Source organism: Xiphophorus couchianus, chromosome 2 (assembly GCF_001444195.1).
Source record: "Xiphophorus couchianus chromosome 2, X_couchianus-1.0, whole genome shotgun sequence".
In the NCBI taxonomy this organism is placed as follows: Eukaryota; Metazoa; Chordata; class Actinopteri; order Cyprinodontiformes; family Poeciliidae; genus Xiphophorus; species Xiphophorus couchianus.
This window is the reverse complement of record NC_040229.1, coordinates 4,068,826-4,087,305: the sequence shown is the minus strand read 5'-3', so window position 1 is coordinate 4,087,305 and position 18,480 is coordinate 4,068,826. Positions and strand designations below refer to the sequence as shown.

General features: G+C 46.1%; 1 protein-coding gene and 1 long non-coding RNA gene across 2 annotated transcripts; one reads left to right on the top strand and one right to left on the bottom strand.

The window, feature by feature from the left end:
- Positions 1 to 483: 483 nt before the first annotated feature.
- syde1 (synapse defective Rho GTPase homolog 1) lies at positions 484 to 12,572 on the bottom strand. Its single transcript, XM_028005683.1, has 14 exons — positions 11,794 to 12,572; positions 6,074 to 6,318; positions 5,494 to 5,923; positions 5,087 to 5,422; positions 4,303 to 4,498; positions 4,033 to 4,196; positions 3,693 to 3,803; positions 3,522 to 3,610; positions 3,114 to 3,251; positions 2,905 to 3,031; positions 2,302 to 2,468; positions 1,671 to 1,917; positions 1,315 to 1,590; positions 484 to 1,235 (listed from the first exon to the last, which is right to left on the bottom strand). The coding sequence occupies exons 1-14, from the start codon at positions 11,876 to 11,878 to the stop codon at positions 1,042 to 1,044; spliced, it is 2,805 nt and encodes a 934-aa protein (XP_027861484.1). The 5' UTR covers positions 11,879 to 12,572; the 3' UTR covers positions 484 to 1,041.
- Positions 6,345 to 8,073, top strand: LOC114137556 (uncharacterized). The gene is made up of 2 exons (XR_003594013.1): positions 6,345 to 7,561; positions 7,938 to 8,073. It is a non-coding gene; the product is annotated as an uncharacterized LOC114137556 (long non-coding RNA).
- Positions 12,573 to 18,480: the final 5,908 nt, after the last annotated feature.

The following is an 18,480-nucleotide window of genomic DNA, read 5'->3' as shown; positions in this document are numbered from 1 at the left end:
AGTCACTGAACGACGCAGTAAAGCAACCCCCCCCCCCCCCCCTCTAAAAAAGTCTACTGACCTCTAAAGAGGAAGAGGAGGATGATGAGGATAACTCTAATCAAGTCTAATCATTAAGTTTGGGGTTTCTGCTCGTTGCCTCAGCTTGAGGTTGGATTCTGTCCAGATATTTACTGAAGGTTTGATTGTTTCTTAAACACACTTTAGAAATAAAATGGTTTTTTTTTACCATGTAACATTACTGTTCATGCTTAAATAAAATGCAATTGAATTTTGGTTTTATAGTTTTGAAATGTGTTCACATCTCAGTTGGATTATAAAGCCAAACTGAAAAAATAAAAATAAAATAAAGATCTGATGTTTATGATCAGAACGTTGCAGAACAACCTGTTGATAGTTGCATAAATAAGAGAGCAACATGTTGCTGCAGGATGAGCTCATGAACATCACATTTCCATCTAAAATGAAACATTTAGTCAGAAATTAAAATAATATCAATAGTGTTTATTATTTGATTTTGGAATGAACAAACAGGCAGCTGTGCTTTAAATCTTTGGTTACATCATCTGTTTACAAACGTACTGATAAAAAAATCACAAGTGCTTACTGGGCGCGTGCAAAACAAAACAATAATACTGCCAGGAACATCAAGTAGGACCGAGAACGCTCTCACAGTGACAAAACCTGTACCGATAAACGCTGAACCCTTGAACCCTCCAGACAAAACCTGCCCCCCACCCCACTGGCCTCAAGACAGCAAAACCCTTCAGCATCTCCAGACCCTTGCAGCGGCTGCAGTTCGCCTCCCTGGGCAGCAGGGGGCAGCAGAGCAGTGACCCTGGGGGGGCAGCCTATCCTCAGCAGTGGAGCGTTTTGACTTCCAACGTGCAAAGAGAAACTTTACTACTGAAAGTTCCTTCACTTTCAGAAAAGTAATTTTCTAGAAGCGATCCGATTGGTTCTGGACTCACAAACCCCTGAAGGGCAGATCTGGATTTTGGTCCAGATGAGGTGATGAACACCCCACCTCCCTCTTCCCCCCTACAGGCAGATGTTGATCTGTTTGGCCAGCTCCCGGTCCAGGTCGTGGATCAGGGTGTCAAAGTCCTTCAGGCTGAGGCGACAGTTGAACGGAGCATCAAAGTCCATGAAGTCGTCTACGAAGTGGCCTCCTCCTGTGGCTCCGGGCGGCCAAGCCTCCTTCTGCTCCTCCTCCTCCTCTTCCTCTCTGCTGCCTGAAACACGGAGCAGAGAATGACACGAAGCCTTCGGCCGAACCTGAAGTCCGAGCCGCCCCTGCGGTCGGAGTTTTACCTCCTTCGCTCTCACTTCCCGCCACCTCGTCGTAGTCGGCTTCATCCTCTGCCGGCAGGTCTGGCCCGCAGACGGTCCAATCCCCGGCATACCGGTTGACGGGGGGCGGGCTCTCCAACCGGGCTGGTCCGCCACGCCCCCGACGGGACACCACGCCGTCGGCGCCGGGAAGCCACGGTGGGCAGTGCTGAGGGCGTGGTTCGACCTGGAGGTGTCGGGGAATGGAAGGAGAGCGTGGAGGAGAGGGTTCGTCTACTGGCACTCGGTTGATCGGCACTAAGGAGGAACACGGGGAACGTGAAGATTGTGAAAGGTGAATGTTGTGAGTGCAGCAGCAGCGGGTCGGCTCGGCTCACCTGGCCAGAGCTGCAGCAGGTAGTGCAAGGCCTCGATGTGCCGCTTGAAGTCCACTGCATTGGCCATCTCCTCCCCCGGACCGAGGGTTTTGCCCCGGCTCCCCCTGCCAGCCGCCCGGCGGGCCTCCTGGGTTGGGGTGAGGAGAACCGGGCCAAAGCAGACAGCCAGATTCTGGTGCGTCATCCGGTTGAAGGAGCTGAAGGATGCGACCAGGCTGAGGTGATCCAGCAACATGGACAGCGTAGCCTGGGGGGTGGGCAGGACCCATCAGGTACAGATAAATGGAGCCCTGAGAGGGCAGCTGTGATGTCACAGATGTGATGACATGAATGTAGTGAACTGGATGAAGGCGTGAAAGTGACGATGGGCCCCTAAATATATAAAGGTTTAACCGAGGTGACTGCAGGAAGGAAGTACTCTTGTTACATTCTGTTGGTTTTGTATTTTAGTGTTTCATTTTCATTCTCAGTTTTTCATTCTGGATCTTTGTTGAATAAATAATGACTGTAAGGGTTCTGGGGTTTTGTTTGGACCCTTTAGAACCGTCAGAAGGGTTCCTATGGGCTCAACCCAATCACCAACAGACCCACGGATTTTAGTTCTGTAGAACTGCAAACATGATTGTGGTACCTTCTCTGGTTCCGGCAGACAGGACAGGAGTCTAACGGTGCACTGGGCCGCTTCTGGGTCGGGGGTCTCCAGTGGTGGTCGAAGGGTCATGGCCTCCAGGACCACCTGGTACAGAGTCCTGGTGATGAGCGGCGACGGCAGCTCACGGAGGTAGTCCTTCAGAACACCTGGAGAACAACAGGGTTGGTTCTGGATGGTTCTGATCCAGCCCGACCGGTCAGTTTATCAACATAACAACAGTTTACACCTAACACTGTCTCAAGGCCCGTAACAAAGAAAGTCCAATCAGGATTCAGAAAACAAGGCAGTCAGTACTGAGTACCGGGTCTTTGATTCTGATCCAAACCCTCGGGATCATCTTGTTCTAGTTTGTTTGGGAACCAGGTCTCTGGTTCTGTTTAGTTCCCTCCTTCCAGTTTCACTTGATGACTGATACTTCTGGGTTTGGACCCAGCCAGCAGTTTAGAACCAAACAGTCCACCACTCAGTGGGTCCGGTTCTAAATCAAGTCCTCATGGAAAACTAGCTCAGGATTGGGTGAGAACCTGAGCTTGGTTTGGTCCTGCACCAGGTTCCGGTTCTGGCCCGGTTCTAGTCACTGACCTGTGATGACGTTGACGTCGGGGTACCGGTCCTCGGATAGACACACGGCTGAACTGTTCTTCTCAAACCCGTCTCTCAGCTCCTTCTTGATGGCAGCGGAACCACACAACCGGTACAGACCCACCACCTGAACAAACCCAGGTCCGGTTCAGTCTTGGGTCGGTACTGAGGGGTCGGAGCGGTCGCAATAGAAAAAGCTTAGTTCCCACCTTCAGGCCTCGTCTCTCTATTTCTGCCACCGTCTTCTGGATCAGCAGGGGAACTGGAGCTGCGCTTCCTTCTTTCTCCACCAGGTGGTGCAGTTCAACCCCAAACACATTAGCCGGCGCTGATGGATCCCTGCCGTGCTGCCGACACAAACGTTCAGATTCCCAGCACCTCTAGACTTTTTACAGCAGTATGTGACTTTTATTTTAGTAAAGATATTTTAGCCTCTATTTTAGTGTTTTTTATTTAACAGTATATAAGGAGGGGAGAGAAGAAGTAGACAAGCAGTAAATGACCTGAGACCGAGAATGGAACCCAGGACAACCACTACACCCAGTGCGCCATCTATGGGACTCCCAGCGCATTGCAACAGCAGTATTTATGGAGTTTACCAGGATCTCCCAGGTTACCTGGGTGTCCCATTTTTCCTGCAGAGTCAGTTTGACGTACAGCAGTCCTCTGGGCTCCAGCTTCAGGCAGAGCTGCTGACTGCGACTTCCTGAAAGAGAAACAAGCGGCAGATTTCAACCATCATCACTTCTCCAGGATCAATAACCAATATCAGGTGGAATGTGATCGACCTTTAAAGAGCGGCGGGATGGAGACGCCACCCAGGCAGCACACCCGGTTCCTGTTTGGACCTCCAGCAGAATTACTCTGGTCTGGTTTGGCTCCGCCCACCGCTGATGGAGCTAAACAAAAAGCACTTGTTATGCCAAGAGTCCTAACAATGGGTGGTCCAGGTCCGGTTCCAGGATAGAGTGGTTCAGGCCCAGGTCTGGTTCTGGTTCTGGTTCTGGTTCTGGTTCTGGTTCCAGGTCCAGGTCCGGGTCCGAGTCCGGGTCCGGGTCCAGGTCCAGGTCCAGGTTATCCAAACGTAGCTGGGGTTGGGTTTTGGACCCCCTAGAATTAAGCCGGTACCTGGTGTCAGCACCACGATGCGAAGCTGCCGGGCCCTCTCCAAGTCGAGGTGAAAGGTGTGGTTCAGGGGCCGGGTGTGGCCTCTGAGGGTCAAGAGGGCGGTCCTGGCTCTTGTCACCCCATCGATTTGGATGGCCAAGAAGATTTCTTTGCTGTTCTCTGATCTGGGACCAAAAGAGGCTTAGAAACATTACGCTGCAAACTGGAAGCACATTTTCCATTTTATAGTCAAAGTCCAGGACCAGCTCTGACCAGTCAGCTGTAGTTTACCTGCTGCTCTTCATCTCCTCCAGGCCCAGCAGGTGCACTGTCAGTAACCCCGTCACCCGCTGGCTGCATCGCGGCGGATCTGAGCCCACGTACAGCTGAAACGAACTGACGTCACACCAAGCTTCCTGGGATGCTGTGAGGTCAGCAGCCTGTTGCCGGGGCAACAGCTCAGGGGAGTCTCCATCACTGAGGTACCCTGATAGAAATAAAAGGGGCTCATTGGCTACTGGGTTCGTTAGGCTCACCAAAATCCTAACTAGCAGCGTACCTGACTCTACAGTTTGGTCACAAATCAGTCACATCTTTGGTTGCTGACAAGGACAAATAAGGAGGACGAAGAAATACCAAAGATACAGAAGCCGATTCCCAACCTCACATTCAATCACAGACCTGAGGAGGAAGAGTAACTGCAAAGGGTCAGCTAGTCCAGCTAACCCAGCTAGCCTAGCTAACCAGCAGAAGACAGCGTCATCCAGAACATTACCAGATACTAACCAAGAGAGTTAATCTATGTAGCAGATGCAAGCAGCTAGTGTTAGAAACAACAACCCGACTGTTGCCTTGAGGTTTTAACTAAGCCTTCAAGAATTCAGCAGCTAGTCAACCTCCACCAGGAAAAGTTCACCCATTAGTATGGTAACTAAGTAACTAAGTCATATTAGTGACTAATGGCTCAACTAATGAACTACTACAATAGTTTAACTTAAGCAATCTGAGGGAACCAGAGGCCTGGAATGGAGGAAAGAAGGATGGAAGGAAGGAAGTGAAGGAAAGAAGGAAGAACCTCCTTTGCCGGCGGAGCGTTGTCTTGATGATCGATGGCGAGGACGCACTGGGGGGGCAGAGCTGTCCAGATGGTACCTGCTGATGACGTTCTGATTGGCCAGCACCGGGGATGATGCTGCGTTGTTATTGGTTGGCTCGTCCCCACCTCCTCCGCCGGTCTGGCGGTTAGTACGGGAAGATGAACGTAGACTGAGTTTTCGCCGGAGTTCAGGAAGTTTCTTCATTTTTAAAGAGAGTTTCCGAACAGTACCAGGAGACCTCAGCCTGTCCATCACACTCCCAGCTCCGCCCCCTTTGTTTAGGGAGGCGGGGCTTGAGTCTGAGACAGGGCAGTCTGTAACGGACGGATAATCAATGAGCAACTCACTGCAATCACACAGCAACTGGTGGAAAGAAGCAGCTTACCTGAGATTTCTTCAGTAATGTCATGAACCTGATGACTGACGCTTGGATTGGAGCCCTCCTGTGGGCACTCACAGCTACAACCGTGTCCTCTGAGATCAGCGACCTCCTGCTCTTCATCTCTCCTCTTCCATACCTCCTCTTCTGTCGGTGGGGCTCCTCCGTCCTCCTCCTCTGGGATGGGGTTGTACCAGATGTTGCTGCTGCTGTTCTCCTCCAGAGGCCCGAACTCATCATCCGGAGCCTGGGACTTTCCTGAAGACAGAACCCATGCTCGGCTGCTCCGCTCCAGGCTCTGCAGGTACGCCCGCTGGCCGGACAGCTTGGCGCTGACTCCTGGGGTGGGAATCTCAGTGGCGCCCCCTGAAGCTTGGGAGTCTTCCTGGTGCGTACTGATGACTGCGTCCCTAAGCGGCACGGCTTCAGCATGCGCCTGAAAACACGGCAACACGAGTTACAACCTTCAAGAGAGACAAGCAGCAGAATCCGTCACCAAACTGAAATCAAGCTGAAGTAAAACTGGAGGAACCACACAGAGAGAGAACAATGATGGATCAACAGGAACCACCTCCCATCTGAATACCTTGTCGCTCCAGGTCAGCCCAGATTCATGGTGGGATATCCATGACGACCACTGGTCAGAGGTCATGTGGGTGGAGCTCGGACAAGAAGCTTCCTGCCGCGCCCATTGCTGTTTCTTAGCAACCGTGATGTGATTTCGAGGAGGGGAGCTGGAGTCAGGGCGGGCGGCGGTTACAGTGCTGTATATGATGTTCAGTGATGGTGATGATGGAGACGTCTGAATGGCGGTAGAGCTGACTGGAGGCTCTGAAGAAAACAAACAGAAGGTTGAGAAATGGACCTTCAAGTTCTGCATCATCAAACACGTGAACACGCCCTCTGCTCTGGATAACCTGCTGGTGTCTCACATTTCCTGCCCTAAGGTTCGCTTAGCTTCTCCGTTTCTCTGGTTAGGGTGTTGTTGCCTTCCTGTTCACTTTATTTAGTCTCTGAACGGAAATTCATTTGCAACTAGTGGTGGGGGCCAACACATTCACACAAACACCTTTATGCAACAATTAATTAGACAAATTGGAGACATACATCAAGAAATAAAAAAAGAATACACAAAAATCATGAGCAGATGTCAAGTCATGGCATTAAAGCTACAGTTTACTTAAAGAATGACAGTGGGGATAACAGACTCTAATCTGTTCGTTCTAAGGTGGAATCCATCAAGACCTTTTTATAGTTTGGAATACTGATCAGGACTTGAATTGGTTTATAATGTCTTTCAACTGAATCCCAATTATTTTTCCAAATCCAGTTCTATAGTCTTTGATGAAAGCTTTCTTTCTGTAGGAGATCAAGGGTTTCCACCAGGTAACCCTCCTCCAGCATAGACCAGGCAGTCAAGACTTCAGGCCGGCTCACTGATGCTAAGCTACGACAGTTCTAGACTCCAGGTCACAACCAGTCTCTCCAGGATTCAACCAGGTTCACCTGCTGAGAAGCAGACTCCAGTAACTGGCAGCTTCATCGTCAGAGACATTAGAGACAGCAGCAACCACAGGGAGGTTTTACACCAGCGGCCACAAGGGGCAACATCCACACTCGGTTACAACAACCGGAGGTCACCAAAGTTAGTTCTGCTTCAGTGTGTAAGTTTGCCAAAACAATGGCAGATTGTATTTGGCCAGGAAATGAAACACCTGCAGACCAGAATTGAGCAACTTTGGGTTTGTGTACTGCAAGTTTCAAATGAAAAACCTCCTCAGGACCTAGCAGCCAGACTGTCGACTATTCACTGTTAACACAGAGTTGATTCACCCCAAGAGGAGCATTTAGATTTAAATTGTTGAAGTCATTACAAAGAGACGGTGTTAAAAGTCCGTCTGTTTGTTTGGCACTGCATTACCCAAGATGCATCTGTTCATTTTGTAGTTCTAATTTTACGTAGCTGAGCTGGTTGTTTTTCAGTGCTTCTGTGTGGCTCGGTGGCATTGAAGTAGCATCCACATCAATCCTTTTGTAATCCCGTGTGTATGAAACCTGTGTGCGTTTTTATGATGTAACTATATATACATTTCCATGTACGATATTTGTGTTTGTGTCGGTTGTTGGCCCAGGAGGTGATGACGTCCTCTTGTTTCTCTGGCTGCCGACAATGCAGGCGTTTACTTATAATAGCTCAGGTTATGTATTATACTTTGCCAGATATATATTGTTATTGTATTAGTATATGAGGGAATTACCGTTCATTTCATGTGTTCTGATGGTTTTGGATGTTTGTTGCATTTGACCGACGGTTCATTTGTGGTGTTGTGGCGCCCTCCGGTGGATTTCTGTGGTGCTGCAGGCCATTTCCGTCCTGTATCTACTGTACATGTATCCGTTTTTGCTCGCATGGCTCTTAATATGTACCTTTATTGTTTTTTCTGTTTCAGATAACCACACACACACACAAACACACCCCCTCACACCAAGTACGGGCACCTCGGTGCTGTCTTCACCTCACCATCGGCTGTGACTTCACCTCCCGTTGACCTGCTATTGTTCTATCAATAAACCTTCTAAGCTGCACCGGTGGGGTTGGCCTATTCCTTCTGACCGAGGAAGATTCAATTGATGAGTGATCTGAAATTAGCGCCTTTCAGGCGCACACAGTCTTCTACAGACGGTGTACCTCTGACTGGCTGTTATCATGACATCCTTACTTCAAAGACTCTATAATTTACGTCACATTAAGCTTCATTTGTCAGAGAAATACCAGCATGATCATGACCACTGATAAATCGTGGGAAGTTGTTAGCAAGGTTTGGGTTTTTAGCCTTTCTATGTAGAACCACTTTGGTTAACTTGGTCCCAGAATGATTCAGAATGTGAGACACCGAATTTATTAGTTTATTTATTTATTATACTGTTCATGTGTATTATAGTTCACAGGTACCCCACCCAATTTGTTTTGTTTATTATAATAAGTTCATTCATCTTTCATTGTAGCTTGATAACTTAGCAACTGATATTTCCTTTATGTCATTGAATGCGACGGTTTTTGATGTGTGTTCCTGGAACGTTGGGGTGCAGTGCTCGGTTTCCGTTCTTCTGAGGAGCGTTAGGCACCGAGTATGTCAAGCTGTATTTTTGTATAAAGGTAAATAAAATCTTCTTTTTAATTCGCAAAGACAACTCTGAATGTCATCTGTGTCTGAGCCGAGCAACAAGAAAAACCAGTCCATGCATTAGTTCCTTCACCAGTTCAGACCGGTGAAGGGGCAGCTGGTCGCTAGTGTTCTGAGCATGCTCAGTAGAGAGCAGCGTCTCATGACAGGCAGCATCAGCGTCTGACCGAGCTGCGTGAATAAGCCGTGTTGTTCTGCTGAATGCAACCTGAGGCTGCTGCTTCTGCTCTGCGTTTATCTGGTTGGGATGTTTCTGTGTGAAACACAAACACGTTTATCCTCTTCTCTGATTGGTCGATCTGTTAACCTGATGCTGAGGTCACTCCAGAATGAAAACATGTTTAGAGACAGAGAAGAGTGCCACACAGACTTAACTCTGCCTCATGTTTAACGCCAAACAAGGACCATCAGACTAACACCAGAACCCGGTTCCGGTCCTGCGGTTCTGGCCCAGTGGGTCAGAGATTCCCTTGATGCGCACGTTCCCTTTGCACAGAGAAAAGTTGCAGGATGCAGAGCTGCTGCAATCATTTCTGGGACAATTTATCATCCAGCACATTTGTTATTGTGACGGGCCCACTGACAACCAACTGACCCAGAACCAACTGACCCAACTGAAGTTTTTATTTATCAGGAACTCTTCAGATGTCCTAAGGTAAAAATGCCTCCTAATAGTTCTGAGGGTTCTGCCCAACTGCTTCCTGAGGCTACAAGCAGGACCAAACAGGAAGTGACCCTCTCCACAGGCTGGCTTTACTTCCTGTCATCTGAATGAGTCTGAGAGCTAGAAACAGGAGGGGGAGGGGCAGAGGTTGAATAAACAGCTGCACAGATGTGAAAGGAGCTTCTGTGTTCAACACACACTGCTGAGTATTCACTATTCATCATACACACGCAGATGCAGACGTGTGTGTATTTCTACCCACATTCAGACTTTGTATAAACTTCCATTCATTTCAGTGAAGGTTAGTGACCCAAACCTCATAAACCGAACTCGCCTTAACCGGACCTCAAGGGGTCCACTGTATCAGGAACGGGCCGTGGGCCCCATCAGGCCCATCGGTCTTCAGAAAGTTAATAAATAGGACAGAGGCACACACACACCCACACGCACACACACACCCGGCCTGCAGTCAGCGACACAGGAAGAAACGTTGGGTTGGACCGGCGGTTCTGCCAGGTTCTGAGGTAACTCTCATTGGGTTCTGGTGTCAGAAGAGATCAGTCCTCCCCGAAGGGTCCAGTTTGTCTCCTTCAGAACCAATAGGCCCAGTTCTACACCAGCAATTCTGCTCCAGTATGAACAGAACCAGTGCAGTGAGACGGTCCATCCGGACACATAAACAGGAAGTTCAGTAGGGCTAATGACAGGAAGCTGATACGTGTGCAGGCGGTGTGCTAAGCGACCCAATCACAGGCTCAGGCCCGGGTCTGGATTTACTTCCAAGTCTGGGGCTCAGAGAAATCCTTCCAGATGGTCCAGAACCTATCAGAACCAGGGCTGTAACGATTCCTCGAATGATTCAAGTACCTCAATTATTAAAATTCCTTGAAGCTTCGACGCAGCTCAGCTTCCTTAAATTATGTTTTATTATTTCGCACACCGGGTTCCGGTCGGGTTCTTATATGGGTTGCGCAGCGCTCTCTCTTCCACCTGAGTTGTTGATGAAAGCTAAGTGTTAGCAGCATAGGGTCCAATTTTCAAGTTCGGTCTGGGAGGATTTTACTGACGATAATGTCTGACAAACATCCTAACTGGCGCAACGCCTGGAGCCGCCAGAGGTTATCAGGGGGCAGATTATATAAAAGTAAAATGAGCTTTTACTTTAATATAAATACGTAAACAAACCTTTACGTAACATTTCAAATAGCAATGTTTATTAATGTAAAATAAACAATAAGGATATAAACAGTGACATGTATAAAACACTGAGTAATTATGCTCAAATGTTGCGAAAATCTAATGTTTCCAATGTTTTCTTTATGCAAAATCAATCTAGTCAAGTAAGAGAACAAAGTGTAAAACTATTCTTCCAAGTACCTTTTTTCCAAAAAAGTTACTAAAGTAAATGTAATTAGTACTTTTGAACATAGATAACAAAATTAGTAGCCTGTTCTTGTTAACAAGCTCAACGTGATATATTGGCTTTGCTAGTTACCATGTAGCTAACATTAGCTAGTCATCATTTAACTAACATTTACCAGTCAGTCACTAACAGCTTTACTCAGCTGACTCGGTTAGCTTGGGAGGAAAAATGGGCAAAGTTCTTTGCGTTTTGTTGGTTTGCTGCCATGATTCTGACAAACCTGCACAGCAGCAGCTGATCGCTTCGCTGCCTTGTGGCTAACATGAACACAAAGCTAAATGTCTGGGCAAGGTCAGAGTTCATCTATTAAACTGACTGGAGATGAATATATAAACCAAAAGCTGGATCATAGACAATTTTTATAAGCGTATTTGTGAGCCCGCCTCTTTATTGGTACATTGAATATAATTTCAGATTTTTGTATAACTTTTCTTCAGGTTAACTTAGAAAGTGAGATTTATTGTTACAGGTTAGTTTTCTAAACTACAGAAAAGTTATTGTTAGGGAAGCTCAAAAATGAAAAATTGGACTGATATTGATATCTGATAACACTGATGTTATGCTAGATTTACAAATATTTTATTTTATCAAATTTTTTATCTGATTACTCAATTAATCATAAGAATAATTGATAGATTACTCGATTCCTAAAATATTTGTGTACGACAGCCCTCGTCAGAACCGTCTGCTCCAGGTTCCAGCAGGTTCTCATCCTCATCTGATCCCAGGTATCAAACAGTAAATGGCCTGGATTCATTTAGTTCAAGCAGCCCAGACGACCCCAAGAACTGGCGCCCCCTGCTGGGCCCCTGACCACCTGTTGGGCCCCTGACCTTGGCAGAGAAGGGCCGACACAACCACAGCGGCTGTTTGCGGGTTTGAGAAGACAGAGCAGAAGTGAAGACGATGGCCGCCTGGACCCGGGTCCAGTTCTAGGTTTACTGGTTCCAGCAGGTTCTACTGACCCTGAGGACCATCGTGATGCATTCACTGACCATCGTGATGCACTCACTGGCAGTTGGTAAAGTGCTCACCGCTCAGTTTGGGCTCCGTCTTCCTGCGCCTCCTCTCTTTGCCCCTCAGCCTGGAGAAGGTTCTCCTCAGCAGCGGCTCAGCCATGCTGCGCCTCCTGCAGCAGGAGCAGAGCCCAGTTTCCCCGCAGGAGTCGGTCCGGTTCCTCCTGCAGCAGGAATCATGGGTTCCTTCAGGAGAACCAGGAGTCAGCGCTCCTCCTCCCGGAGGCAGAATCCCAGCAGGAGGAGAAGGAGTCAGTCCCTCGTCTCCTTCACACTCTGGAGCAACGTCTCAAACTTGGACATGACTCTTCGTCTCCTCTTCGTCTCCTCCTTGCTGTGAAAGTTGTTTGACAGGAAATGAATTCCAGGCATTCTTTCCCAAACTCCCCCTCCGCTCCTCCTCCCACTCTCCACCCTGCGCTGGGGGAGGAGCAGCCCTGGGGCATCATGGGATCTGGAGTTTAAACCATCTGTAGAGCTGCTGCTAGTCGACGACTCGAAGCTGGACTGTTTCCGTAGAAACCCTTTAAACTAATTAATTAACTGAACTGCATGACAGACAGCAGAAGCATTCAGAGACATCAGCAGGAAATTCCCCGGTAGTTTGAGGTCCAGTAGGTCCGTCCTTCAGGTCAGGATCTTGTGGTGGGGGTCGTGTGTGTGTGGGGGTGTGTGTGTGTGTGTGAAGGAGAGGAGGTGGTGCTATTACCTAGTTTGCCTTCCTCCTATCTCAGCCCATTAGCAAAATGGCCGTCAGCGGTTTTCGGGCTTTCTGTGAATAGGCGCCATGTCAATGACCTGAGTGGGTGGAGCCTCAAAGTGAGGCGCTGATGACATCACTGGATGGCGTACAGACCCTCTGGACAACGTGATGCTCACTTGTAGCCACCTGATCGAGGGACAATCAGACACCAGAGCCGTTCACAGACGTTTTATTTTAAAAACCGCCTACAGTACAAAAACTGCTCTCTGATTGGTCAACCTGGAGCAGGAAATGATGTCAGCTGGACACTATCTTACATTCAGTCAGGTCTGAATTAAAAATATAGAAGCCTCTCAAGATACTAGTAAACATGACCAGGAAGACATGCACTATAGTCTTTAACGCCTGGAGCGGTTCCACACCACAGAAGAAGAAAGCGTCTGCAGTCGGGAAAAGCCCTGATGGCAGCGAACGCATCGCCAAGTCTGAGTCAGCCAATCAGGAATCAGGTGTGTTCAGAGACACGTTAGATCAGAGTCTCTGAACACACCGTCACATGGTGCTGACTGACCCGTCTCCATGGCGACGCTGGGTGATCACTCACTGACTCTTTGAGGGAACGTCGAGTTTCCAGATAAAACTTCCTGGGAAACCGACAGAAAGGCACCTGATTGGTTCTTCCACCGGATGGAAAGGCATGTCATTGGACGGTTTCTGAGCTCCTCCTCCTCCTCCTCCTCTTCCTCTCACTGACCCAGCATGTGGCTGATGTGACCCTGGAATCATCATGTTTAACATCACCTGATAGCTCACATCTGATTGATTGATTGATGACATCACAGACAACAGAGATTAGACCCTCCCTGACCAGAACCAGCCTCGGGTTCTTACCGGTTCTCCTCCCAGACAGCGGGGGCAGCGGTGCTGAGATCCGGTCCGGGTCAATCCGACCTGCAGACCAGAATATGTTAACAGGTTTCCATGGCAACGGCGCCCCCACACGACAGTCCATTGTTCAGCAAAGCCTCTTATTAAGTTTTCTGCCTCGGTTTCCATGGTAACCAATCCACTGGCTGGCGTCATGGCAACTGGCACGCACCTGCTGCTCCTGCTGCTGATTGGTCACAGGCACACCATGGGACATTTCCATTGGATACTCTATCTGGAGCTCCGCCTCCAAACACACCCGCTTCTGAAACCAAAGGTCGTCATCATCATCATCAACATCATCATCAGTGACATCATCAGGCGCAGTTTGGGTGGGGCTGACAGTGGAGGTATAGATCTACTCCATGCAGATGTGTTAATCGCTTCCTGCCAACAGGGTCAGAACCAGAACCGGTTCTGAGTCCTGCTCCACACGTTCCCCATGAACACCAATGACCTTTGACCCTTTGACTCACTCAGACACATTGGAGGGTTGCCCAGCATTAATGACCTGCTGAAGGTCAGCACCTCTATCAGCCTGGACTTTGATTAGGCCACTCAAAGCTCTTCATATGCAGCTTTAAAATTCATCATTAAGAGATTCTGACTCCATTTCAACAATATGAGAGGAAACTGGCCTCGGGTCACCAACAGGGGGCAGCACAGCAGCAGGACCAGCCAGCCGCCATATGGCTCTGAGGTTATTGTTAGAACATTATTGTTATTTCCATATTCCCTTAACCCGATCACAGTTAGTGATGTCCTGTAAAGACCCATCAATAACCTCCAACAGCCACCGGGACAGGCCTCAGCTTCCTGTTACCATATATGGTCATAATGAGTTTTCGACATCTGGCTTGAAAAACTCTTGGTCCAAATTTTTAAAGGTTTTATTCATGTGTTCGTTTTATTTGTTAAATTCATTCATGTCATTCATGGGAGATATTGAATCTTATTGTCTGGAGATTGTATGTGGGATTCCTCAAGGGTCAGAACTGGGACCAGTTTAATTTAATTTGTATATAAACGACACAAGCAAAGTGTCTAACGTATTCAAATTTGTGTTATTTGCTAATGACACAAATATTCTGGTCTCTGGTGAAAACTTACAACAACTTCTTTCCATAATCGCCTCAGAAATCAGTAAATTAAAGAATAATTTATTTGACAATAAATCACTAAATTTGGATGAGAGTAAAATCATGGTTTTTGGAAAATGTTACAAAAAAGCTCAAATTTGAGTTCAGACAGAGGGTGTAACTCTAGAAAGGGTTTATGTTAATAAGTTTCTCAGAGTAGTTAACTAAATCAGTTGGAAATCTCAAATTAAACATTTACAGAATAAACTAAAGCTAGATATGTTCTGAATAATAAACCACTTCATATTCTATATAACTCTCTGATTTTGCCATATTTAACATATTGTTGAGAGGTTTGAGGAATTAATTACAAAATCTCTTTACATCCACTGAGTGTTTGACAGAAACTTTAGAATCATCCATAATGTTGGTTATTATGAGAACACAAACCCGTTATTCTGAAAATCTAGAATTGTTAAATGTGAAGATCTGGTGGAATTTAAAATTGCTCAAATTATGTTTAAGGCGTCTAATAAACTGCTGCCTGATCTCAGACAGAGCATGTTTATGAAAGAGAAGGAGGATAAAACTCAAACTCAAACTGAAGGATTCGTAATTTACCCTTAGCTTTTGTATTTCAATTTATGGGGAAAAATTATGGAACAAGTTAAATTAGGAGTTGAAACAAAGTCATAATTTAATACAATTTAAGGGGAAACGTAAGGAGGTCATTTTCACAAGATATAGAAATATGGGTGTGAGTTAGCACTAGTGTGTGTGAATTCAGGCTAAAGCATATGAGTGTGTGGGTGTGTATAATTAGATATGTGTAAACTAGGAGTTGAACGACTTGTATTTTTATAAGAGCGTAAAGCTGCCAGGTTAGAAGCTTCAATAGCAGAGAGACGCTGATCAGCCGGAGGGATAAAAAAGCCCGACATCATGACGCCTTGTCCCACATTACTCCTGTAGTCTCTAGGAAGATGTTTTTCAGCACTAGTTGCTTTTAATTGACAGCAACCCGACAGGAAGGAGGCAGAGAGGGGAGAGAGGCCTGGGCCCAGCGAACCGAGGGCGGGAGTCGGACTGCACATACCCGGTCTCTAGTCTCTCTATGCGGGGCGCCACGCTAACCACTGCGCCGCCACGCAACGCCTCTATTCCCTATCTGGAATTTTCAGTTTCTCTTTGGTAAATTATTTACATTTTTATGCATTTGAGCTGTCTGGCGAATTCACCTTGTTCACTTTCTTGGAAAAATCACCTTTGTTACACGATTGCAAGTAATGGACTGGCCCCGTAAAAGTCATTGCAGAGTAAAGAATCGACTAGTCGACTAGCAACCCCTAGTGTAAACCCAGATAAAACGGCTAATTAATTAACCTTGTTTATTTGATTTAATAATGAGGGTCTATCTGAAAATATTGTATGAGTTTATGGGGGAGGAGTTCATAAGTCTCTTACTTCTTCCTACTCCTTTTCGAGCATGTTAAGATTATTGTTAAGATTATTGTGGTGCAAAAAACGTGTCTGATTTTATACTTCCATCATGTTCGAAATAAATACAAGTTTGACCTTTGACCTTTCTGTTTCCTCTGATGACTAACTGGAGTCCATCAGCTGAATGTTCTAGCCGGGTCAGTACCGTGCGTTCTAAGGGTTCGGGTCAGACGGTACCAGAACATAATTAAGGACAAAGAGGAGAAAATAGCAGTGAAAACATCATAATGACTGATAAACAACTAGTTTAAATTAACCACCGACTAGTTAGTTAAACTACAGCTGAGTTAGTCTCTTCCTGTTAACCTTCCTCTACCTCATTTTCCTCCAGGTATGTCTCACCTGCTGGCAGATCCAAGGCTCCGCCCCCTTCCTTTTCAGCAAGTTAGCTCCCTGCATGCTAACATTAGCCTGTTAGTTCCAAACTGTTTCCGGCCTGGAAAGCACAAACTGACCGGCCGACCGAGCAGCTTCCGGTTAAACTCCCAGTAAACTAACTCGGGACCCAATTAACCAGTTAACCAGTAACCAGCCCCAAACACACTGCTGCTGGTGCTGTTGTCCGACCTTCTGCTGACCGGCAACATGAAGTTTGCAGCAATCATACACTTCGGGTACGGAAATGACGCCCACCTTCACAATAAAAGTGCGTAAGGCGCAGGCCGGAAGCCTTTAACGCATTGATCCGGTGATTGATCCGAGTCTGTTAGCGTGTTTCCCAGCAGATGGATTATTAACAGGCTTTTTAGCTGGACTGCAGTCACCTGGATGAGGAGAAACACCGGAAACCAGAGAAATCCAGGGGGCGGTAGTAACTAGTTGCATTTACTGGAGTAACTTTTTGGGAAAAAATTGACTTCGGTTAGTATTTTTACTTCACCGCACTTCTTATTTCTATTTGAGTCAGATTAATTGTTACTCTTAGTAGAGTAAACTTTCTGGATCCTCTAATTTCACTGAATGAAGAAAAAACAGGTTTTAACCACACACACACACACAAACATCAGATGCAGTCCTACAGTTTATGTGAGAGTGAGACCTCTTGTTTGTTTACCAACTTTGTTGGTCTCGTGTTATTTTCCATATTTATGTTATTTTCTCTCTGCTGGAACATCAGAGGCTGATGATCCATATACATGATACCGGAAGTATTGGGCTTACATTGAAACGAAATTGACTTGACTATAACTGTATTGTTTGGTTCATTTTAACTACTAAAATTCCAGAATTCAGTCATAATTACCATATTTTCCAGACTATAGATCGCACCTCACATCCACTTTATTGATGGAACTTGACTTAATGTCGTGTTTTGATTGTTGATTCTATGTTGCATTGTGTTTCTGTGTTTGTAATGATGTAAAGCACTTTTTTTTTTTTAAATGAAATGAAATGAAATTTATTCGAACATGATACAAATATAAAAATAAAATAGTGCACAGTAACAAGAAGTGCATAAAAAAAGAAGAGGAAATACAGATTTTTTTTGTTTCAGTTAACATATCATGCTCAAAATGGGGTAGGAAGAAGTGAGAACTTATAAACTCCTACCCCTTAAACACTTGAAACTTTAGAGTCCTACTGTCATTAAAAAAATCAAAATCAAAATGGCAGTCAGAAGTAACAGTTACTAATATTTACCCATACATTTTCCCATTTTATGCTGGTTTGTCTTTCTAAACCCTTACACCAAGTTGTTATCTGCAATACACACCTTATTGCTTTCTGTCACCCATATGTGTATCTATTGAAAATTACCTCCTTGTACTTTCTTTTGAATTGTATTAAGCTATTGCTTTGTTTTAAATCTTCATGTAACTTGTTCCATAACTTTACACCTTTAATTGAAATACAGAAGCTCTTTCTTGTTGTTCTAAAATTGCGGATCTTGAAGTTTGAGTGACCCCTTAAGTTATACCCCCCTTCTCTTTCAGAAAACGTGCTCTGTATGTGCTCAGGTAACAACTTTTTAGATACTTTGAACATAAATTGAGCCATTTTAAATTCTACAAGCTCCTCAAATTTGAGAATTCTGGATATTATGAAGAGCGGGTTTGTATGCTCATAATAACCGACATTATGGATGATTCTAATGGCTCGTTTCTGTAGGACGGTTACAGGATGTAAAGAGCTCTTGTAATTAACTCCCCACACTTCACAACAAACTTTGAAATGTCTTTCTGCTGAAATGTGCTATACAAATAACATTTGATTGATTGATCCACAAAGTTTTTTTTGTTTTGTTTTTTAAACTGAAAACGTACATATATAAGCCTCATGGGGCTACAAGCCCCTGGTATCTCCGCCGCTCTCGGCTGCGTCCTTAATAAATCTGCTATTAAGGACGCAGCCCTGCGTCTCCAACGCCGAACCTTGGATTCGTTCACGCCGAGTTTACGTGCAGCGGCTGTATTTCCCTCCTGTCCTGCCAGATCGATAACCTTCAACTTAAAAGCGACATCATATGAACTTCTTCCTGTGGTTTCCATGAAGTGG